General features: G+C 34.6%; 2 protein-coding genes across 2 annotated transcripts; both read left to right on the top strand.

The window, feature by feature from the left end:
* Positions 1–1,904: 1,904 nt before the first annotated feature.
* LOC129889849 (uncharacterized) lies at positions 1,905–15,046 on the top strand. The gene is made up of 13 exons (XM_055965314.1): positions 1,905–2,380; positions 2,479–2,547; positions 2,724–2,831; positions 6,213–6,287; positions 7,032–7,193; positions 7,638–7,673; positions 7,918–8,024; positions 8,194–8,265; positions 10,804–10,852; positions 10,970–11,562; positions 12,530–12,742; positions 12,819–12,939; positions 14,691–15,046. Exons 1-13 carry the CDS (start codon positions 2,039–2,041, stop codon positions 14,760–14,762), a joined length of 2,019 nt encoding a protein of 672 aa, XP_055821289.1. The 5' UTR covers positions 1,905–2,038; the 3' UTR covers positions 14,763–15,046.
* Positions 15,047–19,225: 4,179 nt separating this feature from the next.
* Positions 19,226–20,651, top strand: LOC129888518 (zinc finger protein ZAT1-like). Its single transcript, XM_055963480.1, has one exon. It carries the CDS (start codon positions 19,540–19,542, stop codon positions 20,449–20,451), a length of 912 nt encoding a protein of 303 aa, XP_055819455.1. The 5' UTR covers positions 19,226–19,539; the 3' UTR covers positions 20,452–20,651.
* The last annotated feature ends 1,874 nt before the right edge of the window (positions 20,652–22,525 follow it).

The following is a 22,525-nucleotide window of genomic DNA, read 5'->3' as shown; positions in this document are numbered from 1 at the left end:
TCCATCAGTCAACATATACTGAAAATATTTTAAAGAGATTTTATATGGATAAAGCACATCCATTGAGTACCCCAATGGTTGTGAGATCTCTTGATATTAATAAAGATCCATTTCGACCTTATGAAAATGATGAAGAACTTATTAGTGCTGAAATACCATACCTTAGTGCAATTGGTGCATTAATGTATCTTGCCAATAATTCTAGACCAGATATAGCTTTCTCAGTAAACTTGTTAGCAAGATTTAGTTCTTCCCCAACACGAAGACACTGGAATGGAATTAAGCATATATTCAGATACCTTTGAGGTACCATTGATATGAGATTATTTTACTCAAATGATTCCACGTTACAATTGATCGGTTATGCAGATGCGGGATATTTATCTGATCCCCATAAAGGTCGATCGCAAACAGGCTATTTATTTATATGTGGTGGTACAGCTATATCATGGCGTTCAACAAAGCAAACTATGGTTGCCACTTCCTCAAATCATGCAGAGATAATAGCCATTCATGAAGCAAGTCGAGAATGTGTTTGGTTAAGATCAATAACTGAACACATTCAAGAAACATGTGGTCTTTCTTTGACAAAAGACGCTCCAACAATATTGTATGAAGACAATGTTGCATGTATAGCTCAACTGAAGGGAGGATACATCAAAGGAGACAGAACAAAACATATTTCACCAAAATTCTTTTTCACTCATGATCTTCAAAAGAAGGGTGAAATAGATGTCCAACAAATTCGTTCAAGTGACAATTTGGCGGATATGTTCACCAAAGCATTGCCAACTTCAACCTTTGAGAAAATGAGATACAAAATTGAAATGCGTCGTCTTCGAGATATTAAGTGATATTTTCATCAAGGGGAGCAAAATACGCGCTGTACTCTTTTTCCCTTAGTCAATGTTTTGTCCCACTGGGTTTTCCTGATAAGGTTTTTAATGAGGCAACACTCAAGGCGTATTATCAGATGTGTGTACTCTTTTTCCTTCATTAGGCTTTTTCCCACTGGGTTTTTCCTAATAAGATTTTAACGAGGTACAACATCTATAGATGTTCAGAATAACTATGTATATTATTTTTGTAAAGTTTTTATTGATACACATTTTAAGTGGACATCCAAGGGGGAGTGTTAAAAAGCAAGATGAACAATGAATTGGATGTCCACTTGCAAGTGTTGTGTGGGGCCCACTTAAGTGGGCAATTTGCCCACTATTTTTTTTCTTCCTTTCTAACTTTTCCTGTCTATAAATAGCCTATGTTTTTGGCAGTGAAAAATACACATAGAAAGAAAAATTTCTACTACTCTCTCTATATTTTCTTACTCTTCCTCCTTTATAAAATTGTTAAGTTAGTTAATTTATAACAATTATTACTTAATCTGTCCAAACTTTAAAATGTTATTTCGGTGAATATGATTTGGGTCAATATGTGTGAATTAGCGGGACATAAAACTTGTCTAATTTGAGAGGATTATGTTAGATGGTTACGTTATTTTGCCACTTTAATTAAAGACACTTAAAAATAAATTAGAAAGGAAAAGAACTTTTTTTTTTGACGTTCATATGTTTTTTTAAAAAATCAAGTTATTCATAGATGAAATTTATTTTTTTTAAGCTAAAGAAATCAAAATTCTTGTATGTTATTCAACCCCCTAAACTATTAGGTCTTTATCAGTTCCATACTTAAATTATGCACTATTATTTATGTTTTCCCTAACTGTAACTTCGAGGTGCTAAATTCCCTGCTCCATATTTTTTTTTTAAATGTCAAATGATACTCCACGGATTATATATTTTTTGTTTTAGATTATTAATATTTTTTTGAAAAAATGTAAATTCTAATTGAATAACTAAAACAAAAGAAAAAATAAAGAGAGAGAGAAAAACAAGTTACTGTCATTTTTGTCCCATAGGTCCCTGTAGAGAAAAACTGAAGCAAATAAGCTCTTATTTGATCTGATTTCACTGTAATCCCAAGTTTCTAAACCCTAAACCCTTCCTCCGGATTGAAGCTTAATTTTCCGGCAAAGTACATGGCGGAGATGGATTTGGACTTCGACGGTCCAAGTAAAGTTCCGACTAGGCAATCCCGTTTTGCTCCCAAAAGCTCTAAATTGAAGCCACAACCAGAAACCAAACCCAAAATTGAAACACTGCCACAGTTTGATTCAGCCATTTCGACTAAAAAGGAAGAATTGAGAGATCATCTAGACGAAAACGGAGCGGTAACGGGTAAGGAAGGCGTTCCATTGGAGGGGGAGACTACAGGAAACGACCTGGCAGAAGATGAAGAACAAGTAACTGACAGTGATCAGGATGAAGTTGTTCGTGAAATTGATGTGTGTATTAACCCTTCCTTTGATCCCAGCACACAGGTAGATTTTACTCGATTTAAAAATGTGTTAGTCTTTTTGTTGAATTTGCAATTTTTTCTTTCTATTTGTTAATTATAATTTCCTTTTTTGTTTGTCAGTTATATGTGTTACAATATCCATTGAGGGCCGTATGGCGTCCCTATGAATTGGAGGAAAGATGCCAAGAGGTGGAGTTACAATTGCTTTTAATGTTTTTCGTTTGGTGGAATAAATTGGTCATTGTTTATTATGCGAAATAAATCAGTAGCCTCAAAGATTAAATTGATAATGTGATGTTAAAGATAACAATGGACTGGCTGGTTTTAAGTGACCAGCTCTGAATTCCGGTTTTTTATATTTGCAGGTGAGGTTGAGACCTTTAACTGCAGAAATGGAGGTTGATTTGGCAATAGATTTGGATTCTAAAAATTTTGACAGAGACTCTGGCCATGCTGCAACAATGAAAAAGCAGGTTCATGTGATCCTCTAAATGTAAAGAGAATCTTTGAGATATATGGAAGCATGACTTTTTAATATATTTTCTCTTCTTAAACCACAACGGAGACAAAGAACAAACTAGTTAATTTCTTTCCATCTGTGTGAGCCTTGCTGGGTAGAGTTACCTGGTACATTTGTTGGTAGTTGTTGGGAGATAGCATGTACCCAATGTAATAACTACAGCACACAGCATGTGCACAAACATGTATATGTATATGCATTCTCTCCTTTTCCCTAGTTTCTGAGCATAAAATTATTAGAGATAGGTTTAGTGTTGCTAGAAATTGACTGCTAAGGTCAGTTTTCTCCCTTAAAAAAAGAAGTAAAATACATCTTGTGCTGCCGTGACGTTTGGCTTTTCATCAAATTATGTCTGTATGTGCAGGCATAAGCTAACTGGATCTGCTACGTATCCACCTTTAATCATCTATCCTGTGGAAATCATTTTGGAGATTTCTGAATGAGGGCTTTATGGAGAGTGATCGCAACATATATTGAAGGAGTATAGATAGTTTATTAATATTGTTACAAGCTTTTAGGTGTATGCTTGTGCGGAGGAATGACGAGAGTCGAGAGGGGAGTAGAGACTATTCAAAATGAAATAACCACATACATATCTGACTGGATATATGGTGTGGGATGTTAACCTTAACGGAGATATTTCCTTGACTGTGCTCCATACATAAATGTGAATATGACAAAGAAGGAGCAAAAAGGTGACAATGGAAGATATGCTTGAGAAGAAAAGATTTGGAGCAATCCTTCGAGATGGCTCTGGAAGTCTCAAATTCGAAATCCCTTGCTTGCAACAGTAGGGGTTGGCCGTCTGGATTGTGTTTGTCGCACGAAGCTTGCCTAGTGCATTTTAGCTTTCCTGTGTGGTTTGTTAGCTCATATGCAGGATTTACCTTGTGTGCACCCAAAGGATAGTGGCTAGGGCCTGAGGGTTCTCTTTTCATAAATTAAAAAAAAGAGATTTACCATGTCTAAAGAAAGATGCTCCAGGCAGGGTAACCAATGATCTTCTCTCTCCTACTTTCTAGGACTGTAGAAGCCTCTCTTCGATGACACACATCAGAATTAGACCTTTCTTTTCCTCTATCAATAATCACCCATTGTGATTATTGCTTTAACCCTCCCTCCCTTCTTTCAATTCAGTCCTTGATCGAATAACATTATGACGAACAATAAAATCTACTTTACGCAGGGCACCCAAGGGTGTGACCTAATGGTCAATTAAGTGGGTTGAGCATTGTTAGGTCTCAGGTTCAAATCCCAGTGGAGACAAAACACTAGGTGATTTTTTTCATTTGTTCTAGCCTTGGTAGACAGATTTACCAGGTACCTATTGCTGGTGGGAATATCCCATGGAATTAGTTGAGGTGCGCGCAAGCTGACTCGAACACCATGGTTATAAAAAATAAAATAATCTACTTTATGCAGGTTTCAAATCTTTTGATATCACCAGGTGGAACTCTGGCAACATTGTTTGATTTGGTTAGGTAGAGAGAAGTAGTAACAGGATGAGAAGGATAAGCTTGAGCAAGAAGGTCATGGAGTGGATTAGCCATATCCTTAGAAGGCTTCCAATGACCATAAAACTTGGTGAGAAAATGGAGGACGAAAAACCAAGTGGTTGACTTTTATGGTACTAGGAAGTACTTTGTACATGAGCATTTCTGCTTTATGATTGATGGCCCTGGTTCTATTCCTATATCTAGCATATCCTTATATTATATACTTGTTTTTGATTAATAAAGAGGGGCCTTGCCAAAGTTAGAATCTTATATTAGAAGGAGTGTAAGTGTTCAATTTCGTTTTCTTTAAGCCTCAATTTTCTTAACGAAAGAGTCGTGAAAATTTTCAAAAAAAATGTCTAGATCAAGAGTCGATCCTACACCCTTTACAAAGGAAGTGAGGTGCTGGACCACCGGAACAAGAAGATACTTTATCATGTTTTATCATTTTTGCTTAAACATCCAGTTGTTCCCATATTATTTATATATACAGTATACATTTAGTTAAATTTTCCAATCAAGACCTGTCATGTTCAACATGCATCCGCCCTTACTTATTCACTTAGTTATTTACCTGCTGCCACTGCAACAATAGAAAGAACATTCTCATCCGTGAAGCATATCAAAAATGAATTGCATGTTAATATTAGTGATGCATTTTAATATGATTGTTCAGTTTGTTACATTGAGAAGAATGTACTTGCAAATATAATAAATGACAGTATTATGAACGGTTTTGAGAAAATGAAGCGCACCAAATTCGAGTATGAAAGATGATTTTACTTTTGTTATATTACGACTTAATTAATGATATTCAATCATTTTGATGTTTGTACGTTGCTCATAACTTATCATAATAATTAAGTTTTAAGACAAGGTGGGAGTGACTTCGGTGGAGGACAAGATGCGGGAAGCGAGACTGAGATAGTTTGGACATGTGAAGGGGAGATGCACGGAGATCCCAATGTGGAGTGTGAGAGGCTGGCTATGGATGGTTTCAGGATGGGTAGAGGTAAACTGAAGAAGTATTGGGGGTGTGATTAAACATGCCATGACACAATTTCAGCTTACCAGGGACAAGATCTTAATTAGGAGGTTGTGGAGGACACATATTAGGATAGAAAGTTAGTAGGTAGTAGAGCTTTGTAATCGTAACATTACTCCTTAGTTTTTTGTTCTTCGATTTCTATGACTATCTGATTGTTCTTTGATTATTGTATTATTTTGTTGTAGTTACTATTCAAAATGATTTGTCATGCTTTCTATAATATTTTTCCACGACTTCTTCACTTCAGTTATTTCTTTTTCCATGTTGCTTTGAATTGTTTTTCCTTAAGCCGAGTATCTATGGGAACAACCTCTCTACCTCCAAGGTAGGGGTAAGATTTGCGTATACTCTACCCTTCCAAAAACACACTTTGTGGGATTACACCTAGTATGATGTTGCTGTTGCCGAGGGTCTATCAGAAACAACCTCTCTACCTCAAAGGTAGGGATAAGGTTTGTCTACATACTACCCTCCTAGACCCCACTTGTGGGATTACAGTGGGTATGTTGTTGTTGTATAGTTGCACGTCAAACTTTGCAACTAGTTAAATGGCATAAAGATGTTAAAATTGTGGTGCCCGCCAACTTCATATCCTGTGGCCGCCGCTGTATACATATATATCTTCCAGTTTCCTGGTTGTAACTCTGCTGTTAGGTGTAGGATAATGAGGTTGTATTTTGCGAACTTTGACATTTAGATTCTGGAAATTCTGCCCTTGATATTTGTTCCCTTAGCAGGAATTTCAGTTCTAATTTCTTTAGCCAGAATCTGATTGTTTCTCATTTTCCAGACGCTTTCTACATCATGGGTGCCATTACCAACTTACGCCTCTGGATATGCTGTTGGGGTCCTCATTGGTGATAAGGTAAACAATTTGTTGTTGATGGCTTAAATGCATCTTTAACACCCTCATGGAGTTTTGATTGACTAGTAGTTAGTCTTCTGCAGGCTTTGTATGTACTTATGCATGTTCAGCTGTTGTCCTTTTCTTTTTCAAAAACTAATTAGGACCATAACAATGTCGGGTAGCTGCTCTCTCAACTTCAAGTGTAACCAAGTCAATTTTATATCAGCTTCAAGTTGAAGCAAATTATTCTCTGTCAAATCTGACTCTACTGTTATCTAGCGGTCTGGAACTACTATAATAGTATAGTGCTTCTGGCTCTCTTATTCACCTCAAGTTCTGCCACTTAGGGGTTGTTTGGTTGGGAACAAGTTATCTAGGGATTAATTATCTTGTGATAAGTTATCATGGGATAAGACCATGTATATGGGATAACTTATCCCATCACTATGGTATAAATGGTGGGATAAATAATCCAAGGACTACCTATTACCTCTAACCAAATGCAGGATAAAATAATCCTTCATTTAATTTCGGGATTATTATACATTATAGGTCACACCAAATGACTTCTAGTATTAAAAAGTTGTCAAGTTATTCTAGTTATATACTTTAGTTTCTTATGTACATTGGTGTGAGAAACTTTAACTAAATTTCTGGGTTTGTTGATAGTGATTTGAAGCTCATTTCTTCAGTCAAAAGAAAAATATCCAAGCTTGTTAATGTTCTCCATAGTCACGCTCTTGCTTCCCGTTTGTTATGCAGTTACACCTCAATCCTGTTCATGCAGTTGTACAGCTCCGGCCATCAATGCAGCATCACAAGGGAAGTGAGTTGAAGAAGAACATTACCATCAACAATGATGAAAAGAGTGTTGAAAATGAAGACGTCAAGGAGAAAAGGCTTGTGGGACCATCAAAGAAGCAGGTTCATTTCATGATTTGCTCTTTGATGCCAGCTCCTAAGCTCAACTTATATGAACCTTGTATATGACCACTTTTCATGTGATATTATGGTACATATCAGTGGCTAGCACTTAAAATATCATATGTCAAGTACTTTCCATTTCCTGCTTTACTAGGTTTGCCACATTCTTGGATAGATAATGATAACGGGAATGCCTAAAGATTGGTCTTCTGTAGTTAAGCAGTCTGCTACTTTCAAGTCTTACTATTTCTTGTATGGTAAATTCCACACCTACCTGTCTTTCCACTTTACCTCACTTGGTCACTCGAGTCAACCCCTACTTTATTGTTGGAGGTGGAGAATCTTTTGCAACTAGGCTATTCCTCCTCGATGCTGTTCAAGCTTTTTGTATAAGTGCTTTACCTTTTCCTTGATTTATTCTTGAAACATATACCTTTTGTGCAGAACAAACCACGTGGGATGGAAAAGGATATCGGAGAGGTATGAACAGCTTTGAACATGTACTCACAAAATTTCTGCTTTTCAGTATTGTTCTTTAGCTTGAGTGACTGCTGATTTTTCATCTACAATGGTTTGGATTGTCGTTTCTGTTGCAAGTGTTTTCTATTTATATTTGCTCAAGAGCAGTTATCTTTCTCCATGCAGTTGCAAGTGTCATTCCAAACAGTTTCATTAATGCAGATCCTTGTGAAGTTACTAATATCTATTTTATTTCCTGTTTTAGCATTGGTTACATCTAAAATACCATGGGGCTAGGAGTGACATTTCAGCCAGATATCTGCAGAAAATGGCCATGGAGGAAGGCTCTCCAGTACCATTTTCAATGAGCCCGTATGTGTGCTAATATGGTTTATTTTTCTTCGCCTGTGCGATATTTTTTTTTTTTTTTTGCAAACTGCTGGTGTTCTGGACAACTAAAAGAAGCATTTTCCCTGCCTCAGAGCATACATTTATCTACTCTCATTCTAATACCAGTTTTCTTTTCTTATTCGATACACAGGGTTGATTATCTGAATGCCTTTTGTCCTGGAAGACCAACTGACACTGACAGATTAAAAATTCTTCGAACAAGGTATTGCAGCCACTCTAATTGGTCCTTCACATCGTGTGTGTTGACATTGAAAGGTTTGGAGGTGCTGCTAAGGACAAAAACAAAAAACTTATTTACATCTATGATCATATAGCTCGGCTTCTCCTTTATTGTGGGGAGTTATCATCCTCTAGTATTGCACTATGCTGGACCATTTCAATACCTGCAAATCATCTATTTTTTTCCATGGAAATTGCAAATTACTGTGATGCATTCCCTTATTTCCTGCTTTCTTTCTTTTTATTTATCCACTTTTTGCATTCTGTACAATGTTGAGTTGAGGGTTGTGATGATCTTTAATTACTTGTTCATAATCTAGTTTTTAAGTTAGCAATTGACTTGTCTTTGGTTGATGGACTGGTAATTTCCTACAATGTCAGAGATCAGATTCACATAGTAATTTAAGCCTATTCGCAAAATCAATGAATGTAATTCTCATAGATTAAATTTGTAGATCAAAATGGAAAGGAAAACATTTTTCTGAGCTGGGGAAAAATCTTTCTAGTTAAAGAGAGGGCACAGGAATGCTCTGGCTTAGACTCACTGGGAGTAGCGAGAATTTCACTACAGAATCAAGTTCAACAGAATACCGTAAAGGGGGTTTCTAAGAATGCAACATTGGGAGGTTGAACTAATCTTTGGCCATGTATGAAGTTGGAGCAAATAATATTTGGGGAAAAATTAGGAGAGAATGTGAACACAAGAAAAGCATGCAAGCTATTAATCGCTCAAACACTAAGTTCTAGCAAATCATTGGCAAATGTTGTGCCATGGATCTATTAGTAGCAAGTCTTTTCTTTTTCCCCCTACTTTGATGGCTGGACTTGGTCTATATTTTATGTTAAGTACATATTGGTGTTCCCTCTAAGGGACACTTCAAAAACAGTCTAGTCGCTAATTTCTCTCGGTACTTTCAGTGTCGAAGAGAAAAAAAATAATCTCTGATCTACTCAGGTGGGGCCAAGATTTGAAGCATATGGGTTAAGTATTCTAGTTGAAGTTACTGGGTTCTTAATTAATAATTTATACTTATTCAATGAACTTTAAAATAATGCAGAGTTTGGACCAAATCTACTGTGTTTGACCGAACTTGTAACCGAAACTCTAGCTCTGCCCATGGGTCTGCTGGGGCTAATGAAGGTGTAGATACTAACTCCTTGAAGTGGTAGGATAAGCAGGAAAAGGAGGTTACTCAAACTTTAATTGCAAGGCACAATTGAAGTGTGCATTTTACTGAGGAAAAGTGAATCATGTAAATTGTAAAGATATAATACAATAAATTACAATAAACACAAACAACTATATGGATAAATCAAAGCAGACAGAGGTCCTGACTTTTGAGTTTTACCGCCACTATTATCAGGAGCAATTTTTCACATGCTTGGCCCATGAAAAAGAATCAGGCCTGCACGTGAAGGGTGTCTACAAGACATGTTTAAATAAATAAAACTGTGCTCTCTAAAATAGTTTAAACTTTTATGTGAGATGTTCCCTCACTCCCAACATATATTCTACTGTTTATGCGGGTGTTAGAATAGGAATAGGTGTACAGAATCCTACTTAGAATAGGAATAGAAATATGAATAGTTTATAGTATTCTACTTGGAAAAAGATTGGTTTATAGTGTCTATAAATAGGGTCTTTGTGTATATTGTTCTTACACAATTCAATAATATTTTCCCCCTATATTTCTCACATGCGAGAAGCCTTGTTGTCCCCATTTTTCTGAAAAATGTGTTTCAGAGTTAATTTTGGTGTTGTGGGGTGGCGTAGGTTCAAGGAAAAAAGCTCTGTTGCTCTCTTGGTTTGCCATTATAGTAAATATGAGCAGCACCAAATGCAAGGATACATTATGCTTCGTTTTCTCAGAGAGCCTAGTCTGCCAAAAAGAGGCTTATACTTAATGTTTTAGCTATGAAATAAAAAAGAAAACGCAGTCTTTGCTTCTTTCTAGTTTAGCAATAATTGGCAGATCTACAAAGTTCTTCGGAGCAATTTTATGTGATAATCTTATTTCCGTTTCTTTTTTTCATCACTCCATGAGGCCAAGGACAGGAGTGGACTGTTGTTCCAGAATTTGCAATTGGATACATTTTCCTCATGTTACTTAGCCAAGCTTGCACCTCACTGATCATTTTATCCTTAATCTTCTACCTTTGTCATCTATCAAACTGATTTCTTTTCATTTATCGTAAAAGAACTTTATCCTTAATAGCCATCACTTGTTAAAGTTGATACCTTGGAATTAGTTATTATTAACTGGTGTTACTAATATTTGTTGTGGGTGTGCTGACATAGTTTGACATATATATGCAGCCTCTGACATGAATTGCTTCTGTTTGTGATTCTTTTATTTTCTTTCTCTAGCCAGAAGTTTGCTGTTTCTTCCTTCTAATATCCCAGACATGTGAATAGATAGCATTTCTTGATATGCCATGTTTCTCAACTATCTTAAATAAACATTCTTTCCCAGTCATTATATGCTCCTAACTTGTAAATTGTCAAATTGATGGTTTTCAGGTTGTCTCAATTACCACTTGAAGAACGTGTTAGAACTTGGCTTCTTGAGGTTTGTACACACCATTTGAACTGTGTGCTGCATTTATATTCTTATGCCTTCAACAATGTTCATTTACATGGCCTCATAAAGGCATCCATTTCTAAATCTGAGTTCATTTCGCAACAGGGGCCTCCAATTCATCGTTTTGATGCTCTAAAGCACCTAGCGCCAGATAATTCTGTTGATGAGATTATGAGAGTCCTCCAAATATACGCACAATTAGTTCAAGGATTGTGGGTTCCAAAAAGTTCATTAGTCTATGGAACGAATAGTGGAGTTGAAGTTTTAGCAAGGAATTTCGTTCTTTATGAGTTTACCAAGGGTATCTTTATTAAGAAGTCAGTTTTTGGCAGGAGGCCTGAATTCCTTAAAGCTGCGACACCAGCACTAAAATCATTAGCTGTCGAAAGGCCTGACCTGAATGATTGGAAGCTCAAAGAGCATCCTGACAAGAAATTTGAAAACCTTTATGGTGATGTTGTGAGAGAGCAGCACGCTACCTGGGAGTGCTTGGGGAAACAGATCAATGATGTTTTGCCTGGAGGAAGAAGCAGGCCTACTATGAAGAATCTTTTAAACCCAAATGCCGACATTCCTGCATTTCCAAGTGGTGATAAACCCACTTCTAGCTCACTTTTGAGAACATCTATGTCAGAAGAAATTCGAGAAGCTTTACCAAAGGCGCTTCAAGAAGTTTTTAGAACTTATAAGGTTTGCAGGTGAGTTCTCTGAAAACGTCTTATGAAATTTCTGCTTTTGTTGTTTAGTATCTAGTGAATAGTGATTTTGGGTATTCATCTTAGTCACACAAATTGTTAGCCTGAGAATAAGTAGGTGTCTGGCCATAGATTTCAAATAATTTTCACTTTAGTTGGAATTTATGAAGTTGGAATTGGTTATACTTTTTGGAAAGGAGAGAAATAGAGTACTTTATTTGATGAAGATGGAGTTGGTAAATAGGTTTGGAGCGCTTTTCCAAATTGTGAATAATTCACATGGCCAAACGGTTTCTTGAAGAAACCTGGGTCAAAGAGGTGGTTTATTGACCTTGGTTTGATTGCTCTAAAATTGACAATCATGTCCAGGCTTTCTAAAATTGCTTTTGCTCCCTCCAACTTCTGCCATCTGTTGTCTCCCTAATCTTGTCTCACTAATAAGTAATAACATCACCTTTTTATGGCTTTTGATATTATCCTTTGGATCTTACGGAATGTGTAAATAGGTGGTTTTTTAATCTCCCCTGTAAGTCATTTACCTCTTAACACAATTCTTCCTGATTTCACCCTTCTTCTATTTGATTGTTTCATCCCAAGTATGACCAGTCTTCTAAAAGGATGAGATGGTGTAGTTATGGGACACATTTCTTTGCTTTCAAATATTTTAATACCTTTGAGCAGTGTTAATCCATTGCCCCTCAAAGTCCTGTTTATGTTGACTTGTTTGTTGAGGTGAGTAATGCGAGTATGTAGTCGAAATTGTCCGCCACAAGATATATGCTTTGTTTTTCTTGTATGTTATATATCTACTTTACTTCTCTAGAATGGGAATGGATCATAACATAGAAGGAACAGAGCATTTTTGTTCTTCAAGAGAAAAATGTGCATGACTTGTTTTATTAGCATGATTTCCTCCATCTAAATTTGTGACCCCTAACAGATTGTGAATCCGCTGTTCAACTTTTTTCAGCTTCCAACAAATCCGCCAAGGGCTGCGAAAACTGGGAGTTTCTAAGTCATATCCTCCAAAGGGAGCTCCAAGGAAAGCTATAACTGCATCCATTGATGTTTTTGATGCACCTCAAGAGGAGATACAGACAGTGATTAATCAGGTTGCTGTAAACATCCATGGTGTCTATGTTTTGAAGTCATCACCAGATAATCCACAGTATGACGCATTGAGGTTAGTAACTATTGCTATTATACCTAAAACTACTTGATGAACACCTAGGCCCACGACTAATACATAATTTTGGCAGGAAAGTTGTAATTGATCTTTTTATGGCTGAAGGACCTAGTGCTAAGCTAAAGAAAGCATCTGTAACTGAAGCTGCCAAGTTGCAACTGAATAGGGATATTACCAATGTTGAGTTTCTAAAGGTGAGTAGCTCTTTTCTTGTTATGAGAATTAAGGAATATCTTCTTTTGACATTAGTGCATGGAGTTTCACGTAGTGGTAGAAGTCAATTGAACAGTTATAGTCATAGTTGATGTAGCGATTTCAATTAGTCCATAAGAAGGAAGAATAACGAGACTATGAACTAGCCTTCTATCTTAATGTGGGTCCTCCACACCCTCCTATCTAAGGTGATGTCCTCGGTAAGTTGTAACTGCGCCATGTCCTGTCTAATCACCTCTCCCCAATATTTCTTCGGCCTACCCCTACCTCTTCTGAAATCATCCATGGCTAACCTCTCACGCCTCCGCACTGGGGCATCTGTGTCTCTCTTCTTCACATGCCCAAACCATCTCAGTCGCATTTCCCGCATCTTGTCTTCCACCGAGGCCACTCCTACCTTGTCCCGAATAGCCTCATTTCTAATTCTGTCACTCCTGGTATGCCCACACATCCATCTCAACATTCTCATTTCAGCAACTTTCATATTTTGAACGTGAGATACCTTAACTGGCCAACACTCCGCCCCGTATAACACAGCCGGTCTAACCACCACTTTGTAGAACTTGCCCTTAAGTTGTGGAGGCACCTTCTTGTCACATAGCACATCGGAAGCGAGCCTCCATTTCATCCACCCTGTCCCAATACGATGTGTGACATCATCGTCAATGTCCCCGCTGCCTTGCATAATAGACCCAAGGTACTTGAAACTACTTTTCTTTTGGATGGCCTGGTCACCACAGACCAAGCTAACCAAGAAGGAAAACCGATAGCTGATATTTTTTTCGTGGGACTGCTCTTTTGTTTTCAACTGCCAACCTTTTCCTAATAGAGGGAATGATACTCATCGCTGTTTTGTGCAAACTGTTCATGGACAGGACAAAACTTCCCCGGAGAAAGCCTTTTTTTTTAATAAATAAGTCAAACTAGTTGTATTCTATTTTACCCAAGTCTTCTCTTCCTCATCCTTCCTACCTCCATTATACCCCTCATCTTGCCATGACTTGCAGCTGTGATGATTTTGCACATTGCAAAAACTAAGAAACCAGAGAGCAGAATATAAAAAGGAAAATATAAGTAAACACCTATCAGTTTAGAATGTGCAAAGAAGAGAAAGTGACTGTCCCAATCAGCTTTTTGCTGAGGAGTGAGTGAAGAAAATTGTTTCTTTGGAGGTCTTGCAAAACAATGGCTAGAGAAGTTGGAAAAACAAACTTGTTCTCTTTCCCAAGCTGGCTCCCATACCTCTCCTGATTGTAAACACACGTGTTTCTACTTTAGGGTAAAACCTGTTATAAAATTGCTATAAGATGTTTGAACTTTCTATGTAACTAGGGTCAGACTTGGTCTGGTCTGTGAGAGTTATTGGGCTTTAGATTACTTGGACGTACATGATATTATAAGAAGTTGATGTATTTACCAGCACAAACAGGTGTATATGACATATGTTTGCAGTATCCTGTTTCCGGTATTTCTCCTTCTCTGATAAGAATATAAAATGTAACAGTTCCAAAATTCTATGTTATCTGATTCTTTACAGCATCATTGTGGTCTAGAATCCTTCAAGTTGCCTGGAATTTTGTATTGTGAATGAGCTCAACTCTGAAATATTGTTGGTCCGTCATATTGCAATGGTTTTTCTGAAATGTGCAGAAGCTTCATTGCTTTTGTCTAATTCCTTTTATATCATCGAAAATACTTCCTGAATGGTGAATAATTTTCTATGCTTGTGCAGGTTATGAAGGAACTGTGTCATTCAGAAAAATCAGCATGGGTCTTGAGAAGTGGTGACGGCAAGCCAGAATAGTCTGCTACCTTTAAATCATGTTGTACAGGTCACGAAAAGTAAGTACATGTTAGTTACGGAAATTTTCGATAACGAGCAGGGAGAAAACTTTGCGTGAGGTTTCCCTTACTCATAATTGTTTAGTTTTCGGGTTATACGATGTCTCAAGTGTATGGTTGAGCTTTTGGTAGGAAACGCTTTGCATTGCAATCTTGTAGAAATTTTAGGAGAGATCACTTTATCAGAAGATATTGTAGAGATATACATCTTTCCTTTAATCACTCAAGAATTCCAAGTTGGTTTTAGTTTATGATGACCAATAAATAATAATAATAATTCAGAATTTGGGACTCTTCCCGGTTTCTGTTACTCCCCGGAAGCACCGGGCCCTTCCCCGAATCCTGCGCATAGCGGGAGCTTAAGTGCACCGGGCTGCCCTTTAGTAAGTTGAAGGCTGTTATGCGACTTGTAAGTCGCATCTTGCCATGCGACTTGTAAGTCGCATCTTGCCATGCGACTTGTAAGTCGCATCTTGCCATGCGACTTGTAAGTCGCATCTTGCCATGCGACTTGTAAGTCGCATCTTGCCATGCGACTTACCCTTCAGCTGACGTCCGTCAACTGACAAAGGGCAAGTCGCATGGCAGAATGCGTTTTTACTCTTTTGGTTTCATCTTGAAATCAATCGATCTTTTGGATTTTTTGCAAAAAAAGCTACTCTTTCGACTCCGGACTCCTTGTTGATGACACATATAATATGTTTTTTTCGTTCCATTTTATGTGACACCATTTGAGAGTCGTATTCTTTTAATTTTGACTGAATTTCATTCTTAAAATTTTTTTTTAAAAAATTACATATTTGAAAATTACGTAAAAGATATAACAAGTCAAAATAAATTATTAGAAAACATAAAAAGATCTTTATCAAATAAAAAGTTATTTGACTCTTGAAATTCGAATGTTACTGGATAAAGCAAGAGGTACTTGCCATTCCCGGGAAATCTTAGTTGCACAATTAGGAACTTACATTGTGTAAAAAAATGTTCTAAATAAAAGTGGAAAAGAAATATTTCTTCAAATTAGGGTAGTAAAATATGTTTTTTTTTAGTTTTTTGTCTCTCTCTACTTCAAAATGATGGCAGTACGTGACGGACAGAGTAGAATATTATGCAGTCTGAAGAGGTTAGTAAAAGAGGTAAGTAGTACTACTAGTTCTGCAACAATAAGTAGTATCGGCACCTTCTATCAACCTAGCAATATGGGTTTGGAATCCTTTCAATCAGATATCTCGATTTCGAGCTAATGAGAATGAAAAAAAATTATTTGAAAGTACTCAGAAATGAGTTCTAGAATGTATAAATTTAAATTTAATTAAATTTTAATACGAATATAAAAAAAAACCTTTTCTACCTAAAAGAAAAAGAAACAAGAAGCATTAACTTGCATTAGCATTGAATAGTGTCTTTAGTACTATCACTGCACAGCCCCTCTGCTCTGAAAAAAGGCTAATGACACATATTGCTTTTGCATTGAAACTTGCATACACACAAAACATTTTTTTTTTGTTTCTTTTTACTTATTCACTTTAGGTAGACTGAAAGACCAAATACTGCCCCTTTTTTTTATTTTGAGCCCGTTTGGATTGGCTTTAAGTTGGTCAAAACCAACTTAAAGCCCATTTTCAGCTTTTGGACGTGTTTGTCTAATGCTAACTTTAAGCCAGAAAGTTCTTAAAGTCAGTCAAAAATGAAAAGTTAGGATTCCTAACTTTTTTTTTTCTAAGTGCTTAAAGTCATTTTCTTTGACCATGGAAATTACTTTTATATCTCTTATATTTTAACTAAATTTCCAAACTACCCTTTTTATTCTTTTAATCCTAAAATTCACATAATTTTCCTCATTTAAGCACTTTTATCCAAACACTCAAGTGCTTATTTATAAAAATAACTTTCAGCACTTTAAAGTTCTAAAAGCACTTCATACATAAAAGTTACTTTTTTTAAGCCCATCCAAACGGGCTCTTTATCTAATGTTCAATCCATATTGGATCATGATTAATCCAGAGTCGTATGGTATACTTTCTTAAGAGTGCCAGATCTGCCTTTTAGGGAATGTGTGGTTTCCTTAATATGGTTTGAACAATTGTTACCTTTTGAACTAGTTTTTGAAATTTAGTTGGATTGAAGATCCATACTCATCCCAATTCTCCTTCTTGATGTTGGCACACCAAATGTGTCTAGTCGCGTTTGTGAAGTGTCATATCTGCCCTTTTAAGGAATAGGTGGTCCTCATTTCTTGAACCAATTAATTTTTCGGGTTGAGTTAGACACAAATTATTTTCTTAAATACTTACTGTAATTTATAAAACTGGTGGGACTTGTTGAATATTGAATAATATATAACTCACCCATAAAATTGGTGTCTTAAAAGAACTTATTTTCTCCCTCCATATATAGATCTCTCTTACCAAACAGAAACAAATAAAACTCAAAGATTTATCAGAACACAATTATTTGTATCACGAACTATAAACTTAGGTAGTTCAATTTCTCCATCCACCAAGGAAGGCGTATTCAGAATTTTGAGAGCAATATATAATCGGTGTGACTACAAAATTATATACAAAAATGGAGTGGGAAATCAACGCAGATTTGCGCACTAAAAAGTCATTTGTGTACTCTTTATCAATAAGTGTAGCTAGTCACACAACCGCCTTAAGCTAAGGGATGCCATTTGATGCTTCTTTCTGGAAAATTACACTGTTTAATTAGATTAAAATTTTAATTTTATGTATATATATATTATATGTTAACTCACTTCATTTTCTACATGAGTCTACCTTTTTTGTATTGGTTTTTTTTTTTTTAATGAAACTAAGAGAGTAGAAATGTCATGAGGAAGAACCTTTTCATCTTTTAGTTTCATTTTGATTTTTGGTGTGCATAAAGATTAAACAAAGTAAAAGAGAAGAGGAGGAGAATTTATCAGTTAGTCACAACAAACCCAACAGCTTATTTGACTTCTAGTAAGTATTGCATAAGCCAGCCATATATATAATTTTAGAATATTAGACAAGTAAAAATAAACGGACGATATAATTGATGATTTTTTTTCCCCCTGTTTGGAACATTTGTTTTTGACTTGTATTATGGAATCGTTTGATAGGGTGTATAAAAATAATATTATATATAATATACTAGTAATAATGAAATTAATTATGTTAACATACATTATTTTTTATCCACTATTTGATTTGTTAAATAAATAGGATGTATTAGAATAGAAATAGTACTAATATTGTTAATGTCATAATTTATTAAGTATAAAAGTAATATTAATAAGATATATAACTAATACTTATCTTATTTTCTCTAATACCTCCTACCAAACAATGCTTATGTGTGATTCGTCTACACACATCGTTCAAACACACATATAAATATGAAAAGTAAAGAAAAAAAGGAAATTTTCTAGAATTAATTTGACAAAAAATAGATCTGATAAAAGGGTGGGAAACAGGTTATCATTTTCCCTTTTATTCAATAAAAAGTGGAAAAAAGGTAAAAGGGAGAAAGGTCCATGCAAATTTTGCAAATCTTTAGAAATAGTTTAAAACAAAGACATTTAATTATTTGGATTACTAAGAACCTAATAATACGCCCGTAATTAATAGCTGGAGTATCAAAAAATTCCATTATAATCTCACCAATAGAGTTTGGAGATATATCATAAAAGATTATATTTTTATATTTTCTGAAATAGAATAATTATTTTCAATAAAATTATTATTTTCAAATAAAATTACAAGAATAATATCACAACAAAAAAATAAATACAGAACAAATAAAATAACAGATAGCATGCTGGGAAAAAAAATAAAGATAAAAGGTAATAAATATTAAAAAAAAAAAAAAAAAAAAGAAGGAAAGGTTTCTTCATAAGGCAGCATGTGCATGTTAGTTGTCCTTCTTTATCCACTTATGATCATGCTTTGCTTAAAATTATATTAAAAGTTAATCCATTTTGCCTTCCCATGATATATTCAAATCATAAATCAATACAAATCCTTTTCATTTACATCTATTACAAATAAAAAAAACAGAAAAAAAAATCTATAATCAAATAAATATATTCTTTCTTTATCTTGCTCTATATTATCGATACTGCTCGATAAATAACGTATTTGATCACATTTTTAAAATTTACTTATTATGAAAAATACTTTTGAGGAATATGATTTTGTTTGGTTAATTAATTTGAAAAAAAAAAAGTTAGGCTATCCTCAAATTATTATTTTTTGGCTTATAAGCTACTTTCAAATTATAAACTATTTTAGATAAACTAAATCAAATATGCTTAATTATTTTTTTGGACTTATTTTAAGTACAAAATGACTTTAAATTGATCAGTCAAACACTCAAAAAAGTTGTTCAGTAACTTCTAAGTCAATCCAAATAGGCTCTTAAAAAAAATACTTTTTAAAAAAAAATAAAAAAAATAAACACTTTTAAGTTTTAAAAAACTTAACCAAGTGTCAAGTAGTTTTGAGATAATAAATTAACTTTGTAAACCTCTCTGTAATTGGTTGAGGAATGCTTGTCACCTACTCCTCTTAAAAGCTTAAGTTCCCACTCCCACTCTACTTCTCTTCCTCAACTTTTCTCCTAGAAAAAAATAAATTAAAATTCTATACATACATACATTTGTATCTATATATATTCCTAGTAATTCTAAAGTAAATTGCTAATCTTTGATCTGCTCTGTTTTTGTTTTTTGTTTTTTTGTTTTTTGTTGCTGAATGATCTCTATGAGTATGGAAAAGCATAAATGCAAGTTATGTTCAAAGAGATTCTTGAGTGGAAAAGCTTTAGGTGGTCACATGAGGTCTCATTTAATACCTCTACCACTTCCACCTAAGACTCCGCCGTTAAATCAAGATTCCGGCGGCCGTACCGAGTCAACTCTGTCACTCTGTTCATCGGAAAATCAAGAAGATAAAATTGTGGAAGAGAAAGATTTTTATTATGGGTTGAGAGAAAACCCAAAGAAAAGCTTCAGAATGATAGATCCTGAGTTTTTAGATGATGGGTTTGTGGTACAAGACAGAGAAAGTGAGACTGAGTCGGAAAAAAACTCAACAAATCGGAGTAGAAGATCTAAAAGAAGTCGAAGAATGGTTGAAAATGATGAACGAATTGAGGAAGAGAAAGTAACTGATTTTGGGTCATTGAGTTTGTATTCAGATGATGCAGATATTGCTATGTGTTTAATGATGCTTTCAAGAGATGTCACAAAATTGAAGCCAAAATACCAATGTGGGATTTGTTACAAAATGTTCAAAACTTCTCAAGCTTTAGGTAGTCATAAAACCATTCACAAGAACAAACACAAGAGCTATGAGGAAGAAGAAGAGGCGCAAAAAATATCATCAAAGAGAAAACTAAAACTAGTTGCAAGTGTGGATCAGAAATTGCATGAATGCCTATTTTGTGGGAAATTTTTTCAATCAGGTCAAGCATTAGGTGGTCATAAAAGATCACATCTTGTTATTATGAGTTCATCAACAACAACAGGTTCTTGTTCATCAACAAAACTTGGTGATAGTTTAATGGAATACTCAAATTCAGCTAATTTACCCAATGAGTTCATAGATCTTAACATGCCAGCACCACTTGAAGACAATGATTTTTTCCAACAAGAATTTGCATGAGAGGTTAAAGAATTGTCTTTTAGTTATTTTTTCTTAAATGGGGTTTGCTTATCTGTAGAAAAAGTAATGATCTTTATTAGTCCCATTTTAGCTCCTCTTGTTTTGGGGATAGCTGTAACTTGTAACACAACATTGCTTTGAAACTTTCACAAGCAACCTGGACAATTAGTTGCAGATGCAAACAACTGATACAGTACTGTGGGGTGGGGTGGGGTGGGGTGGGGTGGGAAACAACTATTGCAGGGGTAGTAGTAGTATCGCAGAAGAAAGGAATGAATTTAATATAATATCATCAGAGTCTCTTTGTGTGTTGTTTTGGCTTATTGGTACTTAGAATATAGAATATGCTTATGAGTATTGCTTGTGGTACAAGAACCTTTTGTTCAGTTTTGGTCTCAGTGAAAATACCAAACCAAAGTTTTCAGTTTACTACTAAAGATGTGGTTGTTCCAATTCTTTGAAAATATTATTATATATATTCATATCAAATGTTATCACATCTAATAATATTTTTGAGTTCGAGCAATTTAAACTGGTGTTACTTCTTTGCTTGCATATCCAGCAGGTGCCTTGTTTTTCTTTGTGCTGCTTCTGATTTCTTTTTATTATTTTAAGGATTTGCTTTGTGTACAATTAAAAGAGAAACCTTAAAGAATGCCATTATTTTGTTTTCTCTCATTGCCTTTATGGATTTGTCTACTTGAGGTCTGCAGAAGTAGTTTTTCTCCGCCTGTGACAGATAATAAGTACCAGAATCTATTTTAAATTACCAAAATAGCCCCAATCTTTTTCTTTTTTTCACCTCACTTAACATGATATTTTTTAAAAAATAAATAAATTAAAAGGTCACCATTGTGGCGAGAGGTTAGTCATACTTTGTATATTAACAACCAAAAAGTAACCCGTAAGGGTCGTGATAGAATGATAAATATTTATTCTAAATCAGAAATTTGTTAAATCGGTTTACTCCTTAATATAAAGTTTCTAGACACAAATTTAAATTTAGTTGGACGCTAATGAGAATATCAAATACAGAAGGTGAAAAAAAGGATCAAAAATTAAAGTAAATATAGGATTAGCACAATACTTCTGTCCTGATCCTAGTAAATAGTTTAACTGTTTGAGTAGGGCATTTACATTTACAGTTATACAACAAAAAAAGAGAGAGGCTAGTATATACCCTGTACAACAAAATTTTACCACTGTTTTCATATACAAACTGACTACTTATTATCAATTTCAATAACTCTATTCAAAGTATATAATTGCTTGTTTATAAATTCAAATTCTTGAAAATATTTTTCACTTTATTTAAATTTATGAAGTTGGAATTGAAGATATAATTATATTTGGTTGCAAATATAGAATAAAACATTTTATTTGAAATTTATAAAAATGAAGTTGAAAACTATATATTTGGAACACTTTTTCAAATTTGGTATAAAATAAAAGAATTACTCCCAATAAAAAGGAGAGATCTTTTAACGAGATCTCGATATAAATAACGAAATTATGAAAGTTTTTCTAGTTGTATGCAGTTGTTAAGGAAGCTGTCACTGTCAGTCACATAAATTAAAAACTATAGTAGTATGAGATTGAATTATAAAATTAAATGTCTACCACATTTATCTTTCGATGTGGCCATTGTGGTAGCTACCCATATTAACTGAATTTTTAGAGTGTTTTTCATTATTCAAAATAGTTAAATTGTTCAAAGTTCAAGAGAAATGTTTGAAATCTTTTTCATGTTTATCCTTTTCATTAGTGAAGTTTTGTAATTTCTTAGGAGTAAACTACACTACTTACAAAGTAATACTCTAATCAGGACTAGGACTAGTATTTATGATTTCACATTTAATCATCTTTATGATACTGATTAAACAAAAAGGTAATAGAGAAAAGTATGGTTCAAATTTTGTCTTTGAATACTTTTCTTAATATGTGTGCATTACCTTAGAAATTCAACTAATATGGAATAGAAGAAGTATATGTTTTAATTTTTTATATTTAATACGGTAATCATTTTTTATAATAAAAATATTAATATTATATTGAAATAAACAATTGCATATAT

Source organism: Solanum dulcamara, chromosome 5 (genome assembly GCF_947179165.1).
Source record: "Solanum dulcamara chromosome 5, daSolDulc1.2, whole genome shotgun sequence".
In the NCBI taxonomy this organism is placed as follows: Eukaryota; Viridiplantae; Streptophyta; class Magnoliopsida; order Solanales; family Solanaceae; genus Solanum; species Solanum dulcamara.
Note: the sequence above shows the minus strand (reverse complement) of the source record. Positions and strands in the feature narration are given on the sequence as shown.

What these genes read in the sequence shown, in the direction of transcription:
- LOC129888518 (XM_055963480.1), top strand. Translation starts at nt 19,540, where the DNA reads ATGATCTCTATGAGTATGGAAAAGCATAAATGCAAGTTATGTTCAAAG.
- LOC129889849 (XM_055965314.1), top strand. Translation starts at nt 2,039, where the DNA reads ATGGCGGAGATGGATTTGGACTTCGACGGTCCAAGTAAAGTTCCGACT. An exon ending in GGGTCCTCATTGGTGATAAG is followed by an intron (nt 6,288 to 7,031) that starts GTAAACAATTTG and finishes TTTGTTATGCAG; the next exon opens with TTACACCTCAATCCTGTTCA. An exon ending in CCACAGTATGACGCATTGAG is followed by an intron (nt 12,743 to 12,818) that starts GTTAGTAACTAT and finishes TAATTTTGGCAG; the next exon opens with GAAAGTTGTAATTGATCTTT.